Source organism: Phoca vitulina, unplaced genomic scaffold (assembly GCF_004348235.1).
Source record: "Phoca vitulina isolate PV1807 unplaced genomic scaffold, GSC_HSeal_1.0 scaffold112, whole genome shotgun sequence".
NCBI classification, from domain to species: domain Eukaryota; kingdom Metazoa; phylum Chordata; class Mammalia; order Carnivora; family Phocidae; genus Phoca; species Phoca vitulina.
The window spans coordinates 1,344,139-1,370,241 of NW_022589815.1; the positions used below are offsets into that span (position 1 = coordinate 1,344,139).

The window sequence follows — 26,103 nt, forward strand, 5'->3', positions numbered from 1 at the left end:
TTAATCCCTGTAATAAACCCTTGAGGTATAATCACCCCATTTTGAGAATGAAGAAACCAGAGTTCTGAGAAGTGAATTCCTTATCAGAGGGCACACAGTCAAGAAGTGGCACAAATAGAATTTAAATCATGGCAGTCCAACTCCACGTCCAGGATTACTTCTCTAGAAATTCTAAAAAGTCTAGTGCTGGAGTTAAGTGTAATTCTAATACTAGGAGGAACATTTCTCTTCCAAATTTTAGACTCTAGTAACAGGAAAACAAAGAATGAAGTGGGCAAAAAATTTTCCTAAGTCATTTAGTAAATGAGTAGAGAATATAAGACTAAGAACTAAAGGAACTATACATAAGCACTGCACCATAGTTAATAAAGTTTCCCATGGGAATACAGGTTAAAGAATCTGATTTTTAAAAATGGAAGATTGACTAATTTTTCAGTCTAATCACTCCTCACCATGCTGATGCCAGTAGAAAAGAAATAAATGCATGTAAAGGGAAATGGTAAAAGAAACTGTATCTAAATAATATAATTTTTTCTTTATACATTCCAAAAGCCATGGAATAATGGTTTATGTTTTAGTCTTTGATATTCTTCCTGTATCTTTGATGTTTCCTGCAACTAGAGCCTAGATGTACTCTTTCCATTCTCCTGACTCCCTATCCTATGCATAGAATGGCCTTCTGATCATCATTGCCTTTTCTTTTCCTCCACTCCACACACTCCATGCCCCAGCCCCAATTTATTTGAAAAAGACATCTCTTACAGGAAATCTTTCAATCATATGCACCATCTAAGAAAGGGACAGGTGTGGGGACCATTCATATATCCCTGACAGAGATTTTCCATCTTAATTTGTCTTAATTGTTTTGTCAAACTCAATTCCTGCCATGGCAGTTTTGGAGGGGTCACAAAAACTACCTATAATGTAATAAGAATTAATATATCAAATTTCAAGAAAATCAGAGCCCTGTTGATCAACATGCATCTGTGTTTGGGTAGTAAAACACTGATCATGAAGATTAGGCACCAGGCAAAAAGCTGCTGAGTTGGGAAGAGGGGGGAAAGTGAAGCAAAGACTGGGAAGAACTACATTAATAGTACTAATTGAGTAATTCTGCCTCCTTTGACATATAGAAATAATTAGCATAAGTTCTCCCTTCCAGATCTAGTCCACCAGGTTTGAAATAATACCCAGTAGGAACAAATCTGGAAACATGTGTGCTATCTATGAATGCAGGTAGAAAGGAAAAAGGCTCACAGCACAGTACTAAAGAACTGGTTTCCAAACTTAGAAATGGGAGATTCCTAAATAATTATATAAGCTAACAACCTTATTTTACAAACGAGGAAATTGAAGCTCAGAGAACAAGAGTCACTTGCCTAAGGTCATATAGCCAGTTAGTGGACAGCTAACTCTAGCTAGAACTAGCTCTCCTAATTCCTCTTTTGGCATTCCTTTCATCACACCAAAGGGAGCAAGATACAATCTCATGGGAAAGCTCGTGATATTTTTAAAAGGAAGTGTTAAAATACTTCTTTCCTATGTATATTCATATATTATACTTATATAATACAGTAGCCCCCCCGCCACCTTAATTGCAGTTTTGTTTTCTGTAGCTTCAGTTACCTCTGGTCAACTGTGGCCCAGAAGAAGGTGAACCTCCTTCTGACATATCAGAAGGTCAGTAGTAGCCTAACACTATGTTACAATGTCTACATCATTCATCTCACTTCATCTTATCACACAGGCATAGTGTTATAGCACATCATCACAAGAAGGGTGCATACAGTATAAGAAGCTATTTTGAGAGACCACATTAACATAACTTTTATTACAGTATATTGTTATAATTGTTCTATTTTATTACTGTTGTTGTTAATCTCTTACTATGCCTAATTTATGAATTAAACTTTACCAGAGGTATGTATGTATAGGAAAAATCATAGTATACATAGGGTTTGGCACTTTCTGCAATTTCAGGCATCCACTGGGGGGCTTGGGATATGTCCCCTGTGAATAAGGAGGGGACTACTGTAGTACGTATCATGTGCAAGGCACTGTACTAAGCATTTATGCCATTAAGTTTTTTTATTCTCATAACAAGGTATTATTATTATCCCTATTTTACACATGAGAGAAGTGAGACACAGAAAAATTAAATAAATTGCCCAAGGTTACTAAGATAATACATGTTGAAGCTGGGATTTCACCTTGAGCAGACTGGCTCTAGAGCTTGTGATCTTAATTACTATGGTATGTCATATACCAGAAGTATGTTACACTTGTTATAAACAAATAAGTCTAAGCATAAATCTGGCTAATGATTAAGTTAAGATTCAATGATGCTACTTTAGGGTGGGGAAGGCATATAGTGATGTTTGGGGTGCTAAACTAATTAGAAAACATTGTTTAAAGGTATAACAAGAAACACACATATATGCACATGAAAAACATAACCTGTCTTAGGTCAGAGAGATGGTTCAAATAAATGATACCCAAAGTATAGTCCGTGGGCCATCTGCAACACCTAAGAGCTTTTCAGAAATTTAAAATCTAGGGCGCCTGGGTGGCTCAAAGGGTTAAGCGTCTACCTTCAGCTCAGGTCGTGATCTCAGGGTCTTGGGATCCAGCCCTGAATCAGGATCTTTGCTCAGTAGGGAGTCTGCTTCTTCTTCTCTCTCTGCTCCTCCCCCTTGCTCAGTGCTCACTCTCTCTTTCTATCTCACTCTCTCAAATAAATAAATCCTTAAAATACTAAAAATCTTAGAAATGAGACTCTGCATTTTTAACAGGCACCCAGGTTCTTGGGCCACACTTTATGGGTAGCAAGGTTTTAAATTGCTTCAGGATGCTTATCAACTAGACTCAGAAAATGAGCAGAGACTAACCTACCTAAAAATATTGAGAAAAAAAAATGTAGTTTTAAATGACTAAGATGACCACAGTCAATAACTTGAGGGACAAAGAGTCATATGATTCAATCTATGATAAAAAAAACATAGAATAGAGGGCGCCTGGGTGGCTCAGTTGGTTAAGCGACTGCCTTCGGCTCAGGTCATGATCCTGGAGTCCCGGGATCGAGTCCCGCATCGGGCTCCCTGCTCAGCGGGGAGTCTGCTTCTCCCTCTGACCCTCCCCCCTCTCATGTGCTCTCTCTCTCTCTGTCAAATAAATAAATAAAATCTTTAAAAAAAAAAAAAACATAGAATAGATTCTTTGAAGAAAAGGTTTCAGAGCAATTTGACTGTTACTTTAAATTTCAAGAAACTACCATATTCGCATGTAAACACAACTCTTTAAGACCCTTTGATATTTCTTCTTGTAAACATACCCATGTTTCTTTCTGGGCTGCACCAGAAGCCTCTACATATGTCAGATGGGTTGCAGTAAGATATAGAATCCCATTAGCAGGCTTCTTACACACATGACGATCCAGTAATTTCACATTTTCTACCTGTTATTTGGGGAAAAAATACTGATTAAGTTATTGACTCACTGCCTCCTGCGATTAAAGTTGGATAATTCAAAGCAAGATAAATGCTCTTAATTTGCTACAAAACTTCTTTGAGGCTTTCTAGTAGCAAGGTAGCAAACTAGTATGGTCTGTATTTCCTAAATCAGCCCTGGAGAAACTATAAAAGTGAGAGGGGAAACATGGATTCTAGGAAAGATTAAAATTCTAGATGATGTTACCATGACGGGGTAGGTGTGAAAGGAAGATAAATGAAACATAAGAGCCTGCAAAGGTAGATATGTTGTTGAAAGAAGTTGCAGTTATTGTATGGGTAAAACTCAATAGGGGTGAATAACATGAGGTCAGATCTTAAGTTAAAGGGTAAGAAAATATATAACTTTCTATAAAACAGGAGAAAACTTGATCTATCTTATAGAAAGCAAAAAGGAAAAAAAAATACACACAAAAAAAACAAAAAATATCATAAATGAAAAGTAAAAAGTGAAATGCCACCTACACTTGTGGTGAGCAAAGCATAACATATATAGTTGTTGAATCACTAAGTTGCACACCTCAAACTAATGAAACTGCATGTGTCAACAATACTAAAATAAAAAAATAACAATAATAAAAGACAACTTCACAATAAATGTACATGAATTAAACTTACCAATTAAAGACAGACTTACAGGGGTGCCTGGGGGGCGCAGTTGGTTAAGTGTGTGTCTTCAGCTCAGGTCATAATCTCAGGGTCGTGGGATTGAGCCCCATTTTGGGCTCCCAGCTCAGTGGGGAGTCTGCTTCTCCCTCTGCCCCTCTCCCTGCTCCTGCACATGCTCACATGCATGCACACTCTCTTTCTCTCTCTCTCAAATTAATAAATAAAATCTTTAAAAAAATAAAGAGAGGGGGGAAAGATGGCGGAGGAGTAGGGGACCCTATTTCAACTGGTCCCCGGAATTGAGCTGGATATCTACCAGACCACTCTGAGCACCCATGAAACCAGCCTGAGATGTAAGAAGATCTGGATCTCTACAAACAGAATATCACAGGTGGTTGGTTTTGAGGTACGAAGTGGAGAGCCGTGATTCTGTGGGCAGATACCGGAGGATAAATGGCAGCAAGAGGGTGCCTGGCCATGGGGATCCTACACCGCTGGTGAGTGACAGCCTCACGTGCTGCTGACGGGGCAAAGACTCGCAGACCCGTAGCAGCGGGGAAAGGACTTTCAGGCAGCCCCCGGGGTGGAAACCCAGAGCACTGGGGTCGCGCCTGCGAAGTGCAGCCCCCTGGACGGAAACCCGGAGCGCTGGGGTCACGCGCGTGCGAGCTGGGAACAGCTGGCGGTTTTAGAAGCACAAAGGGCAGAGACATGCTCCAACCTGGAGGCAGGACTAGGGGCGCTGCGGAGGGTGCACAATCCAGGACACTGCAGTTTATAGCAGCACGGATAGAAACGGAGACGGTGTGGCCTGGAGAGCTCACTGAAGAACAGACTGCGGTCTCTCTGCTCTGAGGCAGAGGGTTGGAAACGGTCTCTTCTGCTCTGACTCCCGGAAGAGATGCAGAAAGCCGCCAGGGAGGGGGCGGAGCAAGATGGCAGAGGAGTAGGAGACCTGGATTTCTTCTGGTCTCAGGAATTCAGCTGGATAGGGATCAAACCATTCTGAACACCTACAAACTCAAAAGGAGATCGAAGAAAAGAATAGCAACAACTCTCTGAACAGAAAAGCGACCACATTCTGGAAGGTAGGACGTGTGGAGAAGTGAATCCCAGGTGATATTCGGGAGGATAGACGGCGGGGGAGGGGGCCTCTGTCGGCCACTTTTGGCAAGTGATAGAGCTGCGGAGCACAAAATCGGAACTTTTAGAAGTGTGCTCCGCTGTGGGACGTCGCTCCAGTGGCTAAGCGGGGGGTGGAACCCTCGCGGGACAGTGTGGTCTCAGGACCCTCGGGGTCACAGAAAGACCAGGGGTGCCTGACTGTGGAAGAGCTCCCAGGTATTGGAGCGGGGAAGCTGGCTGCAGAGACGGAGCTGAGGAGCGGGCTCTCAGCTCGGGGTTGCCATAAACCGTAATCCGCAGCACAGTCGGGCCACTGCTCCTCCAGCAGGGACCCAACAAGCGGCAGATCCGGGGAGACTCCCCCGGGAGGAGCGGCGCACGAGTGCACCGCAAGTATCTGCTGGGTTTGGAGACTCCACACAGGAACGGGTGCCAGAGATAGAAACGCGCGGTCACAGGCCGGGGGAGCACAGAGTGTGGCCGGAGACCAGGGAGACAGGAGTGACTGAATACTTTTCTCTGGGGGCGCACTGAGGAGCGGGGCCCCGAGTTCTCGGCTCCTCTGGGGTGGAGACTGGGAAGCCGCCATTTTCACTCTCGGCCTCTGGAGCTGTACGGAAAGCTTGCAGGGAACAAAAGCTCCCGAGAGCAAATCTGAGCAGATTACTTAGCCTGGACCTGGCAAGGGCAGGGCAATTCCACCTCCGGCAAAGACATTTGGGAACCATGGAAACAGGCCCCTCCCCCAGAAGATCAGCGAGAACAGCCAGCCAAGACCAAGTTTACCCATCAATGAGAACGGCAGAACTCCAGTGCTAGGGGAATACTGCACATAGAATCCATGGCTTTTTTAGAATCCATGATTCTTTAGTCTTTCAAAGTTAATTTTTTTTTTTGTACTTAGAAAAAAATTTTTTATTTAATTCAATTCTTTATTCTCCCTACTTTTAAAATGTGGCATATCTCAATCTTTATAAAAATTTGGATATAAATCAGCCTGAAAAAAATTTAACCATTTTTCAATGTCATTAAACATGTCTGGTAAAACTTTCTGATTACTAAGTTCTATCAACTTGTTTTTCTTTAATCTTTCCCCCCCAATATATTAATGAAGAAGTAAGCCACTAAAAGACATTTCGTTTTGATAACAGAGGGTGGCCATTATTAATTATTTCCCTTACTCTTCCCTATTTATTATTCCATAGATTCTACTAAATACTTAAACCTTCAGCTAGAGTTCCTTTATTAAAAGAACTAGATTCAACAACAGCCTTTAAATGAAGTTTCATTTCAATGAATTTCATTTCAATTTCCCTTCACTGAAATCATCTTTCACATCAAATTTTAAAATACCACAAATATTTTACAAGTTTGAATAAAACATTTCTCCACCTTCTTAAGAGATTCCTCACCTCCTAAATAGAAATCACAGGGGCAGTAATGCCATCAAAGATCACATATAAAGTGGTAGTGACAATCAACAGCAGAATAATCTATTAATGTTCTCATAACACTAGTTTAGTGATATTAACATTTTAACCAGAGCTGCATGTGTTCTGAAGCTAGCATAATTTTTTAAAGAGCCAGTAAAAAAAAAATCTCAAAGCAAATTATATAATTTGTAAGCAAAATGTACTTTCTTTCTAGGAAAGTACATTCTTGGGTGAAAGAGAATACCCCTTTGTCACTGTAATGCACTGTAAAAAAGCTTTGGGGCCTGACCATTTGGATTTTGGCTCTCCCGCTTGCTAAGTAGATAGGGTTCAAGTCACTTGACCCTACCCATAAAATGGGGATGATGCTCTATCTTTAAAGGATTATTGTGAGAATTTAATAATGATGTATATAAAGGACCCAGCAGACAGAACTAATTAAAATGTAACTACAGTTGACCCTTGAACAACAAGGGAGTTAGAGATACCAACCTGCTATGCAGTCAAAAATCCATCTATAACTTTGACTCCCCAAAAACTTAATTACTAATGACCTACTGTTGACTGGTAGCCTTACTAATAACATAGTCAGTTAACATATATTTTACATGTTATATGTATTTTATATTGTATTCTTACAATAAAGCTAGGGAGAAGAAAATGTTACTAAGAAAATCATAAGAAAGAGAAAATACATTTACAGTACTGGACTATATTTATTAAAAAAAAAATCTATGTATAAATGGACCCACACGATTCAAATTGGAGTTGTTCAAGGGTCAACCGTAATTTAATTATTTCCTAGAAGCCACAAGAAAGAATTGTAACATTTATTTTCTGGGTGGACCTCATGAGTTTCTTTTCAAAGGCAATTTAAAAATCTCCTTGAGAAGGAGAGCCATGCATATTTCTATTAATACTAACAATATTTGGCTGATAATGTAAAAATAATCACACTACACATGTAAAAATAAATGGTAGATCTTAATATCTCAAAAGCAAAGTAAGATGAAGTAGGTTTCTGTAAGTAAGAATGTCAAATCCACAATTCCCTAATATATATAAAGAAATATACATGCTAATACATGAAGACATTTTATTATTTTGCTATATAACATATTAGTAAATATACTCAATTGCATTTTCTCAAATGGCAAATGAGACACAAGATGACATCTTTTTAATTCCTGAAAACCTCAGTATCATCTGTCTTTTGGAGGATCCAGGTTCCTATGACGTCTATGATACTGTCCACGAGGATACCAACGGTGCTTAGTAGTAAAGAACATTTTGCTAAGTTGTTCTATCATGGGTCCTTGCTCAAATTGCTCATTTTTTTCTTCTAATCTGGTTTTCAGCACTTGGTCATGTGTTTCTTCATTATTATGCACAGGATCTGGCCGAGGTATAGGTTTTGTATGTTCATATGGAATGTCCACAGAAGGGTGGTAGCATACTATTGTCCTGCCATCCGATGTCAAAGCAAGCTCTACTTTGCAATTATAGTCATCTGGTAGAGAAGAATACGTAGATTTATGACAAACACAATATAAAGCTCCGTTTTGAATTGGAAATAAATGTTTCCAGATAGCTCTGTTTGATATCGCCCATTTTACTGCTGCTAACGCCATGGTGAATCAAGATGCTTATTAGGTGGTGAGAAAGAAGATGATTTGAAGAGAAACTGATTTTAAAATCTTGCAGGTATACCTATTTTCATCCCTGACAGCCGCTCACCGCGAGCCCGCCATTTTACCTCCTCAAAGTTAATTTTTTTTTAACTGTCCTTTTTTTTTGAATTTTTCTTTTTCCCTTTTTCAACCACCATCTTATCAATCCCTTTTATAAAAATCATTTCTATTTTTCATTTTTAGAGTCATATTCTATCCTTTCATAGTAGTTACCTACATTTTTGGCATATATATATATAAGTTGTTCTCTCCTTAAAATTTTGAGATAGTTTCTTCTAACAGATCAAAATATACCCTAAATCTCTAGTGTATGGTTCTTTTCTACTCCCCTGCCTGATCACATTCTCTCCCTTTTTTTTCCTTTTTTTTTTTCTAAATCCTCTTCTTTCTTTTTTCAAACAACTTCTTATCTATTCCTTTCATAAAATTTTTTATAATTTTCATCTTTACAGTCATATTCCATCCCTTCATCATATCAACCCTTATTTTTGTACATATATAAGTTTTTCTTTCTTTAAAATTTTGAGAGGCACTTTCTTCTAACGGAGAAAAATACACCCAAAATCTAGTGTGGGGCACTGATCTATGTACCAGCCTGATCATATTTGATGATATTCTGTTTTTGTTTTATTCTGTTTTTGTTAGTTTTTATATTTATCTTTTCCTTTTTCTTTTTCTTTTCTCTCTCTTTCCCTTTCTTTTCCCCCTGCTTTGGGTCTTTTCTGATTTGTTTAAAGTAGATTTTCTGGGGACGTTGTTCCCCTGTTAGCATTTTGTTCTCTCATCAACCCATTCTCCTCTTGACAAAATGACAAGACGGAAAAAATCACCTCAACAAAAAGAACAAGAGGCAATACCGACTGCCAGGGACCTACTCAATATGGACATTAGTACGATGTTGGATCTAGAGTTCAGAATCATCACTTTAAAGATACTAGCTGGGCTCGAAAAAAGCATGGAAGTTATGAGAGAAACCCTTTCTGGAGAAATAAAAGAACTAAAATCTAATCAAGTCGAAATCAAAAAGGCTATTAATGAGGTGCAATCAAATACGGGGGTGCTAACTGCTAGGATAAATGAGGCAGAAGAGTGAATCAGTGATATAAAAGACCAAATGATGGAAAATAAAGAAGCTGAGAAAAAGAGAGATAAACAACTACTAGATCACGAGGGCAGAATTCGAGAGGTGAGTGATATCATAAGACGAAACAACATTACAATAATTGGGATCCCGGAAGAAGAAGAAAGAGAGAGAGGGGCAGAAGGTGTATTGGAGCAAATTATAGCAGAGAACTTCCCTAATTTGGGGAAGGAAACAGGCATCAAAATCCAGGAAGCACAGAGAACCCCTCTCAAAATCAATAAAAATAGGTCAACACCCCGACATCTAATAGTAAAACTTACGAGTCTCAGAGACAAACAGAAAGTCCTGAAAGCAGCTCGGGAGAAGAGATATGTAACCTACAATGGTAGAAACATTAGATTGGCAACAGACCTATCCACAGAGACCTGGCAGGCCAGAAAGGACTGGCAGGACATATTCAGAACACTAAATGAGAAAAATATGCAGCCAAGAATACTATATCCAGCTAGGCTGTCATTGAAAATTGAAGGAGAGATAAAAAGCTTCCAGCTCAAACAAAAACTAAAGGAATTTGCAAACACAAAACCAGCCCTACAAGAAATATTGAAAGGGGTCCTCTAAGCAAAGAGAGAGCCTAAAAGCAACATAGACCAGAAAGGAACACAGACAATATACAGTAACAGTCACCTTACAGGCAATACAATGGCACTAAATTCATATCTTTCAATAGTTACCCTGAATGTAAATGGGCTAAATGCCCCAATCAAAAGACACAGGCTATCAGATTGGATTAAAAAACAAGACCCATCGATATGCTGTCTGCAAGAGACTTATTTTAGACCCAAAGACACCCCCAAATTGAAAGTGAGGGGGTGGAAAACCATTTACCATGCTAATGGACACCAAAAGAAAGCTGGGGTGGCAATCCTTATATTAGAAAATTAGATTTTAAACCAAAGACTATAATAAGAGATGAGGAAGGACAGTATATCCTACTTAAAGGGTCTATCCAACAAGAAGATCTAACAATTGTAAATATCTATGCCCCTAACATGGGAGCAGCCAATTATATAAGGCAATTAATAACAAAAGCAAAGAAACACAATGACAACAATACAATAATAGTGGGGGATATTAACACCCCCCTCACTGAAATGGACAAATCATCTAAGCAAAAGATCAACAAGGAAATAAAGACTTTAAATGACACACTAGACAAAATGGACTTCACAGATATATTCAGAACATTCCATCCCAAACCAACGGAATACAAATTCTTCTCTAGTGCCCATGGAACATTCTCCAGAATTGATCACATCCTAGGTCATACCAGGTCTCAACTGGTACCAAAAGATTGGGATCATTCCCTGCATATTTTTAGACCACAATGCTTTGAAACTAAAACTCAATCACAAGAAGAAAGTCGGAAAGAACTCAAATACATGGAGGCTAAAGAACATCCTACTAAAGAATGAATGGGTCAACCAGGAAATTAGAGAAGAATTAAAAAACTTCATGGAAACCAATGAAAATGAAAACACAACTATTCAAAATCTTTGGGATGCAGCAAAGGCAGCCCTAAGAGGAAAGTATAGAGCAATACAAGCCTTTCTCAAGAAACAAGAAAGGTCTCAAGTACACAACCTAACCCTACACCTGAAGGAGCTGGAGAAAGAACAGCAAATAAAGCCTAAACCCAGCAGGAGAAGAGAAATAATAAATTTCAGAGCAGAAATCAATGAAATAGAAACTAAAAGAACAGTAGAACAGATCAACGAAACTAGGAGCTGGTTCTTTGAAAGAATTAATAAGATTGATAAACCCCTGGCCAGACTTATAAAAAAGAAAAGAGAAAGGACCCACCTAAAATCATGAATGAAAGAGGAGAAATCACAACCAACACCAAAGAAATACAAACAATTATAAGAACATATTATGAGAAACTCTATGCCAGCAAATTAGATAACCTGGAAGAAATGGATGCTTTCCTAGAGATGTATCAACTACCCAAACTGAACCAGGAAGAAACAGAAAACCTGAACAGACCTATAACCACTAAGGAAATTGAATCAGTCATCAGAAATCTCCCAACAAAAAAAACCACAGGGCCAGATGGCTTCCGAGGGGAATTCTACCAAACATTTAAAGAAGAATTAATACCTATTCTTCTGAAACTGTTCCAAAAAATAGAAATGGAAGGAAAACTTCCAAACTCATTTTATGAGGCCACCATTACCTTGATCCCCAAACCAGACAAAGACCCCATCAAAAAGGAGAATTACAGACCAATATCCTTGATGAACATGGATGCAAAGATTCTCACCAAAATACTAGCCTATAGGATCCAACAATACATTAAAAGGATTATTCACCACGACCAAGTGGGATTTATCCCTGGGCTTCAAGGTTGGTTCAACATCCGCAAATCAATTAATGTGATACAATACATTAACAAAAGAAAGAACAAGAATCATATGATCCTCTCAATAGATGCAGAAAAAGCATTTGACAAAGTACAGCATCCTTTCTTGATCAAAACTCTTCAGAGTATAGGCATAGAGAGTACATACCTCAATATCATGAAAGCCATCTATGAAAAACGTACAGCAAATATCATTCTTAATGGGGAAAAACTGAGATCTTCCCCCTAAGGTCAGGAACACGGCAGGGATGTCCACTATCACCACTGTTATTCAACATAGTATTAGAAGTCCTATACACAGCAATCAGACAACAAAAAGAAATAAAAGGCATCTGAATCTGCAAAGAAGAAGTCAAACTCTCACTGTTTGCAGATGATATGATACTTTATGTGGAAAACCCAAAAGACTCCACCCCAAAACTGCTAGAACTCATACAGGAATTCAGTCAAGTGGCAGGATATAAAATCAATGCACAGAAATCAGTGGCATTCCTATACACCAACAACAAGACAGAAGAAAGAGAAATTAAGGAGTCGATCCCATTTACAATTGCACCCAAAACCATAAGATACCTAGGAATAAATCTCAACAAAGGGGCAAAGGATCTGTACTCAGAAAACTATAAAATACTCATGAAAGAAATGGAGGAAGACACACAGAAATGGAAAAACGTTCCATGCTCATGGATTGGAAGAACAAATATTGTGAAGATGTCAATGCTACTTAGAGCAATCTACATATACAGTGCAATCCCCATCAAAATAACTCTTTTCAAAGAAATGGAACAAATAATCCTAAAATTTGTATGGAACCAGAAAAGACCCCGCATAGCCACAGGAATATTGAAAAAGAAAAGCAAAGCTGGCGGCATCACAATTCCAGACTTCCAGCTCTATTACAAAGCTGTCATCATCAAGACAGTATGGTACTGGCACAAAAACAGACACATAGGTCAATGGAACAGAATAGAGAGCCCAGAAATGGACCTTCAACTCTATGGTCAACTAATCTTTGACAAAGCAGGAAAGAGTGTCCAATGGAAAAAAGACAGTCTCTTGAACAAATGGTGTTCGGAAAATTGGACAGCCACATGCAGAAGAATGAAACTGGACCATTTCCTTACACCACACACAAAAGTAGACTCCAAATGGTTGAAAGACCTAAATGTGAGACAGGAGTCCATCAAAATCCTAAAGGAGAACACAGGCAGCAACCTCTTCGACCTAAGCCGCAGCAACTTCCTCCTAGAAACATCGCCAAAGGCAAGGGAAGCAAGGGCAAAAATGAACTATTGGGATCTCATCAAGATAAAAAGCTTTTGCAAAGCAAAAGAAACACTCAACAAAACCAAAAGACAACCAACAGAATGGGAGAAGATATTTGCAAATGACATATCAGATAAAGGTCTAGTATCCAAAATCTATAAAGAACTTATCAAAGTCAACACCCAAAGAACAAAGAATCCAATCAAGAAATGGGCATAAGACATGAACAGACATTTTTCCAAATAAGACATGCAAATGACCAACAGACACATGAAAAAGTGCTCAACATCGCTCGGCATCAGGGAAATCCAAATCAAAACCTCAATGAGATACCACCTCACACCAGTCAGAATGGCTAAAATTAACATGTCAGGAAACGACAGATGTTGGCGGGGATGCGGAGAAAGGGGAACCCTCCTACACTGTTGGTGGGAATGCAAGCTGGTGCAGCCACTCTGGAAAACAGTATGGAGGTTCCTCAAAAAGTTGAAAATAGAGATACCATACGATCCAGCAATTGCACTACTGGGTATTTACCCCAAGGATACAAATATAGGGATCCGAAGGAGTACGTGCACCCCGATGTTTATAGCAGCAATGTCCACAATAGCCAAACTGTGGAAAGAGCCAACATGTCCATCGACAGATGAATGGATAAAGAAGATGTGGTATATATATACAATGGAATATTATCCAGCCATCAAAAGGAATGGGATCATGCCATTTCAAACAATGTGGATGGAACTGGAGGGTATTATGCTGAGGGAAATAAGTCAAACTGAGAAAGACATGTATCATATGACCTCAGGGATGTGAGGAATTCTTAATCTCAGGAAACAATCTGAGGGTGCTGGAGTGGGGGGTGGGGTGGGAGGGATGGGGTGACTGGGTGATAGACACTGGGGACGGTATGTGCTCTGGTTAGCACTGTGAATTTTGCAAGACTGTTGAATCACAGATCTGTACCTCTGAAAAACATAATGCAATATATGTTAAGAAAAAAAAAAAGAAGATAGCAGGTGGGGAAGAATGAAGGGGGGGAATTGGAGGGGAAGAAAACCATGAGAGACGATGGACTCTGAAAAACAAACTGAGGGTTCTGCAGGGGAGGGGGTTGGGAGGATGGGTTAGCCCGGTGATGGGTATTAAAGAGGGCACGTTCTGCATGGAGCACAGGGTGTTATGCACAAACAATGAATAATGGAACACTACAACAAAAACTAATGTTGTAATGTATGGTGATTAACATAACAATAAAAAATTAAAAAAAAAAAAAAGAAAGAAAGGAAGGCACCAGGGACAGCCGCCAGAGAACAAAATCACCAAAGACTGATTCCCGCTGAGCCCATCCCCAGCCACACGGGGACAGGGCAACTCCGCCCAAACAGGCTTGCCTGAGTAACAGCCTGGCAGGCCCTTCCCGCAGAAGACAGGCTGGGAAAATGAGAGGCCAGCAACCCTAAGGTCCCAAGAAAACAGGTGCAACTTGCTTGGGTTCTGGTCAATAATTTGGACTCTATACATTCCCTCAAACACCCATCCACAGAATGACTAGGAGGAGGAGCCGCCAAAATAGAAAGACTCAGAGATTATGACTTATGCTGCAGATTTACAAATGGATGCAGAGATAACCAAGATGTCAGAGATGGAATTCAAGCTAGCAATTGTGAAGACAATGGCTAGAATGGAGAAATCAATTAATGGCAACCTAGAGTCTCTAAGGGCAGAAACTAAAGGAGAATTGGCAGAACTTAAAAATGCTATCAGTGAGATTCAATCCAATCTAGATAATCTAACAGCTAGGATATCTGAGGCAGAAGAGCAAAAAAGAGACCTGGAAGACAATATAATAGATAAAAAGGGAAAAGAGGAGGCCAGGGAAAAACAACTCAGAATCCATGAAAATAGAATCAGAGAAATAAGTGACACCATGAAGCGTTCCAATGTCAGAATAATTGGAATCCCAGAAGGAGTGGAGAGAGAGGACTAGAAGATGTATTTGAGCAAATCGTAGATGAGAACCTCCCTAATCTGGGGAATGAAACAAACATTCGCATCCTAGAGGCAGAGAGGACCCCTCCTAAGATCAAGGAAAACAGGCCAGCACCCCGGCATGTAATAGTAAAACTTGCAAATCTTAGAACCAAGAAAACCATCTTCAGGGCAGTTAGGGGGAAGAGATTCCTTACGTACAGAGGGAGGAATATCAGAATAACGTCAGACCTATCCACAGAGACCTGGCAAGCCAGAAAGGCCTGGAAAGACATAGTCAGGGTACTAAATGAGAAGAACATGCAGCAAAGAATACTTTATCCAGCAAAGCTGTCATTTAGAATGGATGGAGAGATGCAGAGCTTCCATGACCGGTAGCAACTGAAAGAATATGTGACCACTAAGCCAGCTCTGCAAGAAATATTAAGGGGGGGGGGTCTATAAAAGGAGAAAGACGCCAAGAGTGATATACAACAGAAATTTACAGGGACAATCTATGAAAACAACGTCTTCACAGGCAACATGATGACAATTAATTCATATCTTTCAATAATCATTCTCAATGGGAATGTCCTAAACACTCACATAAAACGGCACAGGGTTGCAGATTGGATAAAAAGACAGGATCCATCCATATGCTGCCTACAAGAGACTCATTTTGAACCTAAAGGTACATCCAGACTGAAAGTGAAGGGATGGAGATCCATCTTCCATGCCAGCGGACCTCAAAAGAAAGCTAGAGTAGCAATTCTTATATCATACAAATTATATTTTAAACTAAAGTCTGTAGTTAGAGACACAGAAGGACACTATATCATTCTTAAAGGGTCTATCCAACAAGAAGATCTAACAATTGTAAATATCTATGCCCCCAACATGGGAGAAGCCATCTACATAAGCCAACTGTTAACCAAAATAAAGAGTCATATTGATAACAATACGTTAATTGTAGGAGACCGCAATACTCCACTCTCAGCAATAGACAGATCATCTAAGCAGAAAATCAACAAGGAAACAAGAGCTTTGAATGATACATTGGACCAGATGAACCTCATAGATATTTACAGAACATTCCACCCTAAAACAACAGAATACTCATTCTTCTCAAGTGCACATGGAACTTTCTCCAGAATAGACCATATACTGGGTCACAAATCAGGTCTCAACCCATACCAAAAGACTGAGATTATTCCCTGCATATTCTCAGACCACAATGCTCTGAAACTGGAACTGAATCACAAGAAAAAATTTGGCAGAAATTCAAACACTTGGAAGCTAATGACCATTCTGCTCAAGAATGTTTGGGTCAACCAGGAAATCAAAGAACTTAAACAATTCATGGAAATCAATGAGAACGAAACACATTGGTCCCAAATGTATGGGATATTGCAAAGGCGGTTCTAAGGGGGAAATACATAGCCATCCAAGCCACACTCAAAAAAACAGAAAAATCCCGAATGCACCAACTAACTCTACACCTTAAAGAACTAGACAAGGGTGCCTGGGTGGCTCAGTTGGTTAAGCAACTGCCTTCGGCTCAGGTCATGATCCTGGAGTCCCTGGATCGAGTCCCGCATCGGGCTCCCTGCTCGGCAGGAGCCTGCTTCTCCCTCTGACCCTCCCCCCTCTCATGTGCTCTCTCTCTCTCTCATTCTCTCTGTCTCAAATAAATAAATAAATAAAAATCTTTAAAAAAGAACTAGACAAAAAGCAACAAACGATGCCTAAGCCATGCATTAGAAGAGAAATAATTAAAATTAGAGCAGAAATCAATGCATTAGAAACCAGAAACACAGTAGATCAGATCAAGGAAACTAGAAGTTGGTTCTATGAAAGAATAAATAAGATCGATAAACCACTGGCCAGACCTATCCAAAAGAAAAGAGAAAGAACCCAAATTAATAAAATTATGAATGAAAGGGGAGAGATCACGACTAACACCAAGGAAATAGAAACAATTTTTAGAAATTTTTATCAACAACTATATGCCAATAAACTGAGCAATGGATGAAATGGAGGCCTTCCTGGAAACCTATAAGCTGCCAAGACTGAAACAGGAAGAAATTGACAACCTGAATAGGCTAATCACCAGTAAGGAGAATGAAGCAGTGATCAAAAAACAAGAGTCCAGGGCCTGATGGATTCCCTGGGGAATTCTACCAAACATTCAAAGAAGAAATAATACCTATTCTACTGAAGCCGTTTCAAAAAAAAAACAAAATACAAAAAACAGAAGGAAACCCTCCAAACTCATTCTATGAGGCCAGCATTACCTTAATCCCCAAACCAGGCAAAGAACCCATCAAAAAGGAGAATTTCAGACCTATATCCCTGATGAATATGGATTCCAAAATCCTCAACAAATCCTAGCTAATAGGATCCAACAATACATTAAAAGGATCATCCACCACGACCAAGTGGGATTTATCCCCGGGATGCAAGGGTGGTTCAACATTCGCAAATCAATCAATGTGATAGAACACATTAATAAGAGGAAGGAGAAGAACCATATGGTCCTCTCAATCGATGCAGAAAAAGCATTTGACTCTCCTGATTAAACTCTCCAGAGTATAGGGATAGAGGGAACATTCCTCAAGTTCATAAAATCCATCTATGAAAAACCCACAGTGAACATCATCCTCAATGGGGAAAAGCTGAGAGCCTTTCCCTTAAGATCAGGAACATGTGAAGGATGCCCACTCACGCCACTGTTGTTCAACATAGTAATACAAGACCTAGCAACAGCAATCAGAGAACAAAAAGAAATAAAAGGTATTCAAATTGGCAAAGAAGAAGTCAAACTCTCTCTTTTCACAGACGACATGATACTTTATGTGGAAAACCCAAAAGTCTCCACCCCCAAATTTGTAAAACTCATACAGCAACTCAGTAACTTGGCAGGCTACAAAATCAATGCACAGAAATCAGTTGCCTTCTTATACACTAACATCGCAACTGTAGAAAGAGAAATTAGAGAAATGATTCCATTTACAATAGCACCAAAAACCCTAAGATACCTCGGAATAAACCTAACCAAAGAGGTAAAGGATCTATACTCTTCAAACTACAAAACACTCATGAAAGAAACTGAAGAAGACACAAAAAGATGGAAAAATATTCCATACTCAATGATCAGAAGAATAAACATTGTTAAAATGTCTATGCTACCCAGAGCAATCTATACCTTCAATGCCATCCCGATCAAAATTCCAATGACATTTTTCAAAGCGCTGGAATAGACATTCCTAAAATTTGTATGGAATCAGAAAAGACCCCGAATCACCAAGGAAATGTTGAAAAAGAAAAACAAAGCTGGGGGCAACATGTTGCCCGATTTCAAGCTATATTATAAAGCTGTGATCACCAAGATCTGTACTGGCACAAAAACAGACATACAGACCAATGGAACAGAATAGAGCACCTAGATATGGACCCTCAACTCTATGGTCAAATAATCTTTGACGAAGCAGGAAAAAACCTGCAATGGAAAAAAGACAGTCTCTTCAATAAATGGTGCTGGGAAAATTGGACAGCCACATGCAGAAGAATGAAACTCGGCCATTCTCTAACACCATTCACAAAGATAAACTCAAAGTGGATGAAAGACCTCAATGTGAGACAGGAATCCATCAGAATCCTAGAGGAGAACATAGGCAGTAACCTCTTGGACATCGCCCACAGCAACTTCTTTCAAGATACATCTCCAAAAGCTAGCAAAACGAAAGCAAAAAGGAACTTTTGGGACTTCATCAAGATAAAAAGCTTCTGCACAGCAAAGGAAACAGTCAACAAAACAAAGAGGCAACCCACAGAATGGGAGAAGATATTTGCAAATGACACTACAGATAAAGGGCTGGTATCCAAAATCTATAAAGAACTTCTCAAACTCGACACCCAAAAAACAAAGAACCAAGTCAAAAAGTGGGCATAAGTTATGAAGAGACACTTCTGTGAAGAAGACATACAAATGGGTAACAGACACATGAAAAAATGTTCATCATCATTAGCCATCAGGGAATTCCAAATCAAAACCACATTGAGATACCACCTTACACCAGTTAGAATGGCAAAAATGGACAGGGAAAGAAACAACAAATGTTGGAGAGGTTGTGGAGAATTGTGAACCCTCCTACACTCTTGGTGGGAATGCAAGTTGGTATAGCCACTTTGGAAAACAGTGTGGAGGTGCCTCAAAAATTTAAAAATAGAGCTTCCCTATGACCCAGCAATTGCAGTCCTGGGTATTTACCCCAAAGACACAGATGTAGTGAAAAGAAGGGCCATATGCACCCCAATGTTCATAGCAGCAATGTCTGCAACAGCCAAACTGTGGAAAGAGCCAAGATGCCCTTCAACAGATCAATGGATAAAGAAGATGTGGTCCATATATACAATGGAATATCACTCCGCCATCAGAAAAGATGAATACCCAACTTTTACATCAACATGGATGGGACTGGAGGAGATTATGCTAAGTGAAATAAGTCAAGCAGAGAAAGTCAATTATCATATGGTTTCACTTATTTGTGGAACATAAGGAATAGCATGGACGACATTAGGAGAAGGAAGGGAAAAATCGGGGAGGGGGTTGGGGGAGAGATGAACCATGAGAGACTATGGACTCTGAGAAACAAAAGGGTTTTAGATGGAAGGGGGCAGGGGGATTGGTTAGCCTGGTGATGGGTATTAAGGAGGGCACGTACTGCATGGAGCACTGGGTGTTATACGAAAACAATGGATCGTGGATCACCACATCAAAAACCAATGATGTATTGTATGGTGACTAACATAATATAATAAAATTTAAAAAAAATCAAGACAGATTGGATAAAAATAAAAGATTCAATAATATTCAGTCTAGAAAAGATACACTTAAAGAGATATAAATAAGATAGAAATAAAAGATGGAAGAGATATACTGAACAAATGTGAACCAAAACAAAGCTGGAGTAGCATTTTCAGTATCTGACAAAATCGAATTAGGTGACAAAAACAGAAGATATACACATCATATACATATGCGTCTTACAATACAGTTTTGAAATACATCTCACTTGATGTACTTTACTTGTAGCAGAACTTTAGAGAAAAAAACATTTGGATATTTTAACACTCTACTTAGAAAACGACAGATCAAGAATGCAAAAAAAATTAATAGAGATATAGAACACTTGCAGAATACAAGTAAAAAACTCAAGCTATTTCATACACAGAGTAGAACTCTATCCAACAGAGAACATATAATCACTCAAGACAATAAACAAAACATTTCCAAAAAAGCAACATGATTATGGCTATTAAGAAAGCCTCAATAATGTCAAAAGACTCAATATCACACAGTCCATGTTCTCCAACCATAATACAATGGCATTAGAAATTATAAAAAATAAAAGCCAATATTTAGCATGTGTTTGGAAACAAAATGCCATACTATTAAATTAATCATGGCTTAAAAGGAAATTCTAAACAAAATTAAGAGATATTTAAAAGTGAATTATAATAAAAGCACAACAAATGAAAATCTATGTGGCACAGCTAAAACAGAACTAAGAAGGAAATGTATGGCTTTAAGCACATTTATCAAAAAACAACAAAGGTTAAAAATAAACTAGTGAATAAGTCAATTCAATGAAAACACCAAAAGAACAAAGAAACAAGGAAAATACAGATATTAAAAAGCAAAGTATCCCCCCCCACACATACACATTCACACACACACACACAAAAAAAAAAAACCAAAAAACAAAAAATCTAATTTGAAGGCATATATGTACCCCAATGTTTATAGCAGCATTATTTACAATAGCCAAATTATGGAAAAAGCCCAAATGTCCATTGACTGATGAATGGATAAAGAAGATGAGGGTAGTTAAGATGGCGGACAAGCTTCCCTTGTCCCTTGAACACAGCTAGATCAACAACAAATCATTTTGAACATCTAGGAAATCAATCTGAGGACTAAGAAAACAATCAGCACAATTGGAGGTAGAGAACATGGTAGATGCAAGGTTTGGAGCTGTGAACTGGAGGAGGGAAAAGCTGCTGTGCCATGAAGGAGAGGGAGCCATTTTCGTGAAGCAAAGTCAGGGAGAGAGGGAGAGAATCGAGAGAAAGCAGCAAGTAGGGTTCACACAATAAACTGAGGGGAGGGGATCCTCTGGGTCGCACTGAGAGAGATGAGAGATTGCTCCCCCTCCTGGCGTACATTTGGAAGAGGGTATTTTTTGCCTCACCAAGGACAAAGAACCTGCCAGGAGCCATTGCTGCCCTTCAGCAGCAAGGGACAGAGACACACACCGAGGGTAGATAACCTGGTCACAACTTTTCACTGTGCATCACAATAGACTGCAGACACTGCATGCATACCTTGCCACTGCTTTTCTGGGACAGAATGCTGATAGGTGCACCACAAAGCTCTCCTCTGGGGGAGGGAAGCGTGTCCACAATTTGCTAAGCTCCTTAAGATTTGGAGTTTTGAATCCCAGCTGCACCCCAGAGCTAAAACACAGGTGCAGACAGCTGGGCACAGACAGGGTGAGGGCAACTATCAGATGAAAGCCTGGGACAACAGAAATTGTTCACTTTTCTGTGAAGGCCACCTCGACAGTGACAAACACGAGTCCCCATCCCCAGAGACAAGAGGGTGGGTTGACACCATCTTCCACCCCCCCACCCCCCTGACCCACAGCACAGTTGGATTTTAGAGAGAAACACAGCACCTCCGGTGGAAGCTACAGTGACTTACAACGAATCTCACCTCACTGTGCCTGGGTAGAGGCATCTTTGCAAAGGCAGGGCTGACTGTGAGCCAGCGTGAGAGGCCTCTCCTTTAGAAGACCAACACAGGCGCCCCAGCATATACCAGGTCTCCTGATCATAGAGTGCTCCAAAGGATCAGCTACAGTTCTGGAGGAAGAGGACCAGGACCATGCTTACTTTTTTCTTCAAATCTTTTATTTTTTTATATATATATTTTTTTCTTCTTTTTTCTTTGGTATTAAGCTTATAGTTTCTCCTTCATTTGTTGGTCTGTTTCCTTTTCTTGTTTTTTGGATGAGGCTTCTTTTTTTTCTCTTTCTTTTCTTTTTTCCTTCTTTCTTATTCTTTGGAATCAGGATTATACTTTTCATTTCTCTGTTTCCTTTTTGGTTCCCCTTGATTTTCTCTTCTTGGATCTGTCCTTTTTTTTGTTTTTAATCAGGCTTATCTTAACAAACAAATCCAAGTACACCTAGTTAAAAGTCCAAACATTCCACACTGCAAGCAAGGGAGAACCTCTGCAGAGAACTGACCTGTGGGAAAGAGCAGACAAAATACAATCCCAGACTGCACACAACATGCACCAGGAACACTTCCTGAAGCTCCAGGACCTAGACAGTGCAGAAGCCATTTTTAATACAGTATTACTCTCAGGAGCAAAGAAAAATCACAAGCTTTCAAAATATGCAAAAAATAGAAAACTAGACATAATGACAATACAGAGGAATTCTCCCCAAAGAAAGATCACAAAGAAATCACAATGAAGACTTTAATCAAAACAGATATAAGCAATATATCTGAACAAGAATTTAGAACAACAGTCATAAGAATACTAGCTGGGCTTGAAAGAATCATAGAAGACAAAAGAGAAACGCTGGCTTTAGAGATAAAAGACCTAAAAAGTAGTCAGGGTGAAATAAAAAATGCTATAACTGAGATGCAAAACAGATTGGATAGATATAATCACGACAAGGATTGAAGAGGCAGAGGAGAGAAGAGGTGGTAGAGAAGATAAAATTATGGAAAATAATGCAGCTGAAAAGAAGAGGGGGAAAAAACTATTAGATCATGAATATAGACTTAGGAAACTCAGCAATTCCACAAAGTGAAATAAAATTCATATCATAGGAGTCCCAGAAGAAGAAGAGTGGGAAAAAAGAGGCAGAAGATTTACTTGACAAATTGTAGCTGAGAACTTCCCTAATCTAAGGAAGAAAACAGGCATTCAAGTCCAAGAGGCACAAAGAACTACCCTTAATATCAACAAAAACACATCAACAAGACATTTCATAGTGAAACTTGCAAATACAAAGATAAAAAGACAATTCTGAAGGCAGCTAGGTACAAAAGATCCGTAACCTAGAAGGGTAGACACACAAGGCTGCAGCAGACCTGTCCATAGAAACTAGGCAGGCCAGAAAAAACAGCATGATATATTCAATGTACTAAATGGGAAAAATATGCAGCCAAGAATACTTTATCCCCAAGGCTGTTGTTCAGAATAAAAGGAGAGATAAAGAGTTTCCAGGACAAACAAAAACTAAAGAAGTTCATTGACCCTAAGCCAGCTCTGCAAGAAAAACTAAAGTGGACCCTTTGAATGGGAAACACAAAAAAAGTAACAAAGACTAGAAAGGAACAGAGACAACCATCAGGAACAGCAACTTTACAGGTAATAAAATGGCATGAAATTCATAACTTTCAATTATTATTCTGAATGTAAAAGGACTAAATGCTCCAATCAAAAGTCATAGGGTATCAAAATGGATTAAAAAGAAAACAACACCCATGGATATCATGCTTACAAAAGACCCACTTCTGACCAAAGGACGCCTCCAGATTGAAAGTGAGAGGATGGAAAACCATTTATCATGCTAATTGCCATCAAAAGAAAGCTGGAATATCCATATTAATATCAGACAAACTAGATTATAAACCAAAGACTGTAATAAGAGATGAAGTACATTATATCATAAAACTGTCTATCCATCAAGAAGGCTTAATAGTTGTAAATATTTATGCCTCCTAACCTGGGAGAAGCCAAATATACAATCAATTAATAACAAACTTAAAGAAACTCACTGATAATAATACAATAATAGTAGGGGACTTTAGCACACCACTGATAGCAATGGACAGATCATCTAAGCAGAGGAGATCAACAAGGAAACAAAGACTTTGAATGACACACTGGACCAGATGAACTTAACAAATATATTCAGAACATTTCATCCTAAGGCAGCAGAATACACATTCCCTTTGAGTGCACATGGAACATTCTCCAGAACAGATCACATAATGGGTCACACTCAGGCCTCAACCGGTACAAAAAGACTGAGATCATACCATGTATATTTTCAGACCACATGCTAGGAAACAAAGTCAACCACAAGAAGAAATTTAAAAGGACCACACATACATGGAGGTTAAAGAATATCCTGCTAAACAATGAATGGGTCAACCAAAAAATTAAAGAAGAATTTAAAAAAATATATGGAAGCAAAAGAAAATGAAAACATGACAGTTCAAAACCTTTGGGATGCAGAGGTGGGCAATATGGCAGAGGAGTAGGAGACTCCATTTCAACCAGTCCCCTGAATTTACGTGGATATCTACCAAACCATTCTGAACACCCACGAAATCAGGCTGAGATGTAAGAATATATATCTGGATCTCTAAAAGCAGAAATTATCTGCCAGGGAGCCTGGGTGGCTCAGTTGGTTAAGCGACTACCTTCGGCTCAGGTCATGATCCTGCAGTCCCAGGATCAAGTCCCGAGTCGGGCTCCCTGCTCAGCGGGGAGTCTGCTTCTCCCTCTGACCCTCCCCCCTCTCATGCTCTCTCTCTCTATCTCATTCTCTCTCTCAAATAAATAAAATCTTAAAAAAAAAGAAATTATATGCCAGTCTGAGCTATGATTCTCTGGGTAGATATCAGAAGGTAAACAGAAGGGGGAGGGAGCCCCCATAAGCTGGCACTGGAAAGTGATATGACACCGAAGCGCAAGAGCGGGCCTGCGCCAGGGGACCGCCAATAACGCAGAGCGCCAGCAGTGGGCCACTTTATAACAGCGCTCAAATAGGATCCAGGAGCTGCGGGACCACTCAGGGTTTTAGAAGCACAAAAGGCAGAGACAAGTGGGGCTCCTGAGTTGATTGCTGAGAGGGTCGCTGCAGATGTGCACCGCCCGTGGAAGGCTGCGGTTTTCAGCAGCGCTTGCAGAAACAGAGACTGTGTGTCCTGGAGGGTTCAGAGAAGAGTAGCCTGTGATTTCTCTGCTCTGGGTCAGAGGTCTGCGAGTGGACATTTTCTTTTGCTCTGGCCCTGAGAAAAGGCAGGCCAAAGAACAAAAGCCCAAAAAACCGGTTTCCATGGAGACCAACCCCTTCACAAGGGGCAGGGCAACTCCTACCAAGCAAGGATGCCTGAGAAACAGCGCTGCAGGCCCTTCTCCCAGAAGACAAGCTGGAAGAACAAGAGGACGACAACACTAGGGTCCCCATTAAACTCTATAACCCCAACACCAAGGGAAAGTAGTATATTGAGCTCCACGCACTGCCTCACAGCTGGTATATTTTTCAGATACAATTTTTTTCCTTTTTTTCCTTTTTATTTTTTCTCATGCTTCTCTGGGTTTTTTTTTTCACCTTTTTCTCATTTCAACTAGATGTTTAATATAACATAATTCATAGTAGTTTTTTAACTTGTACTTTTTCACACCTATGTTTTTTTATACAGATTTAAGCTTCAATGTAGTCCTTTTTTCCCTATTCAATATTACCATTATATATATCACAGTTTTATTTTCCCTATAACTCTGAGAAGTACTAAACCTCTAACAGATCAAAATACACCTAGGAAGAACTGAAACACCCTACCTAGCCCACACTCAGAGATTATAGACCCCCTCCGCTGACCCCCCTTTCTTTTTAATTTTCAATTTTTAAATTCTTTTCAATTTTTTAACATTATAAATTTTATTCTTGGGTTTCATTTTGCTTTTGATTTTTCAGTGGTGACTTTCGACTGCTCCAGATTGTCCCTGGGTGCATCTTGCCAGGATCGTGGTTGATACTTTGGGATCTGTACATTCCCTCAACCACCTCTCAACAGAATGAATAGGAGGAGGAACTCCCAACAAAGAAAAGAACCAGAGACAATGGCCTCTCCAGCAGACTTAATGGATATGGATATAAGCAAGATGTCAGAGATAGAC

At 39.5% G+C, this 26,103-nt stretch overlaps 2 protein-coding genes across 2 annotated transcripts in view; both read right to left on the bottom strand.

Moving 5' to 3' along the window:
• MTMR8 (myotubularin related protein 8) overlaps positions 1-26,103 on the bottom strand; it is a 133,375-nt gene that overhangs the window by 56,519 nt on the left and 50,753 nt on the right. Inside the window, exon 2 of the mRNA XM_032398221.1 lies at positions 3,332-3,454. Coding sequence (XP_032254112.1) covers positions 3,332-3,335 — 4 coding nt within the window. The 5' untranslated portion in view covers positions 3,336-3,454. The remainder of the gene's footprint in view (positions 1-3,331; positions 3,455-26,103) is intronic.
• LOC116628115 (39S ribosomal protein L42, mitochondrial-like) lies at positions 7,338-8,416 on the bottom strand. The gene has a single exon (XM_032398224.1). The coding sequence runs from the start codon at positions 8,302-8,304 to the stop codon at positions 7,876-7,878; it is 429 nt and encodes a 142-aa protein (XP_032254115.1). The 5' UTR covers positions 8,305-8,416; the 3' UTR covers positions 7,338-7,875.

What these genes read in the sequence shown, in the direction of transcription:
- LOC116628115 (XM_032398224.1), bottom strand. Translation starts at nt 8,304, where the DNA reads ATGGCGTTAGCAGCAGTAAAATGGGCGATATCAAACAGAGCTATCTGG.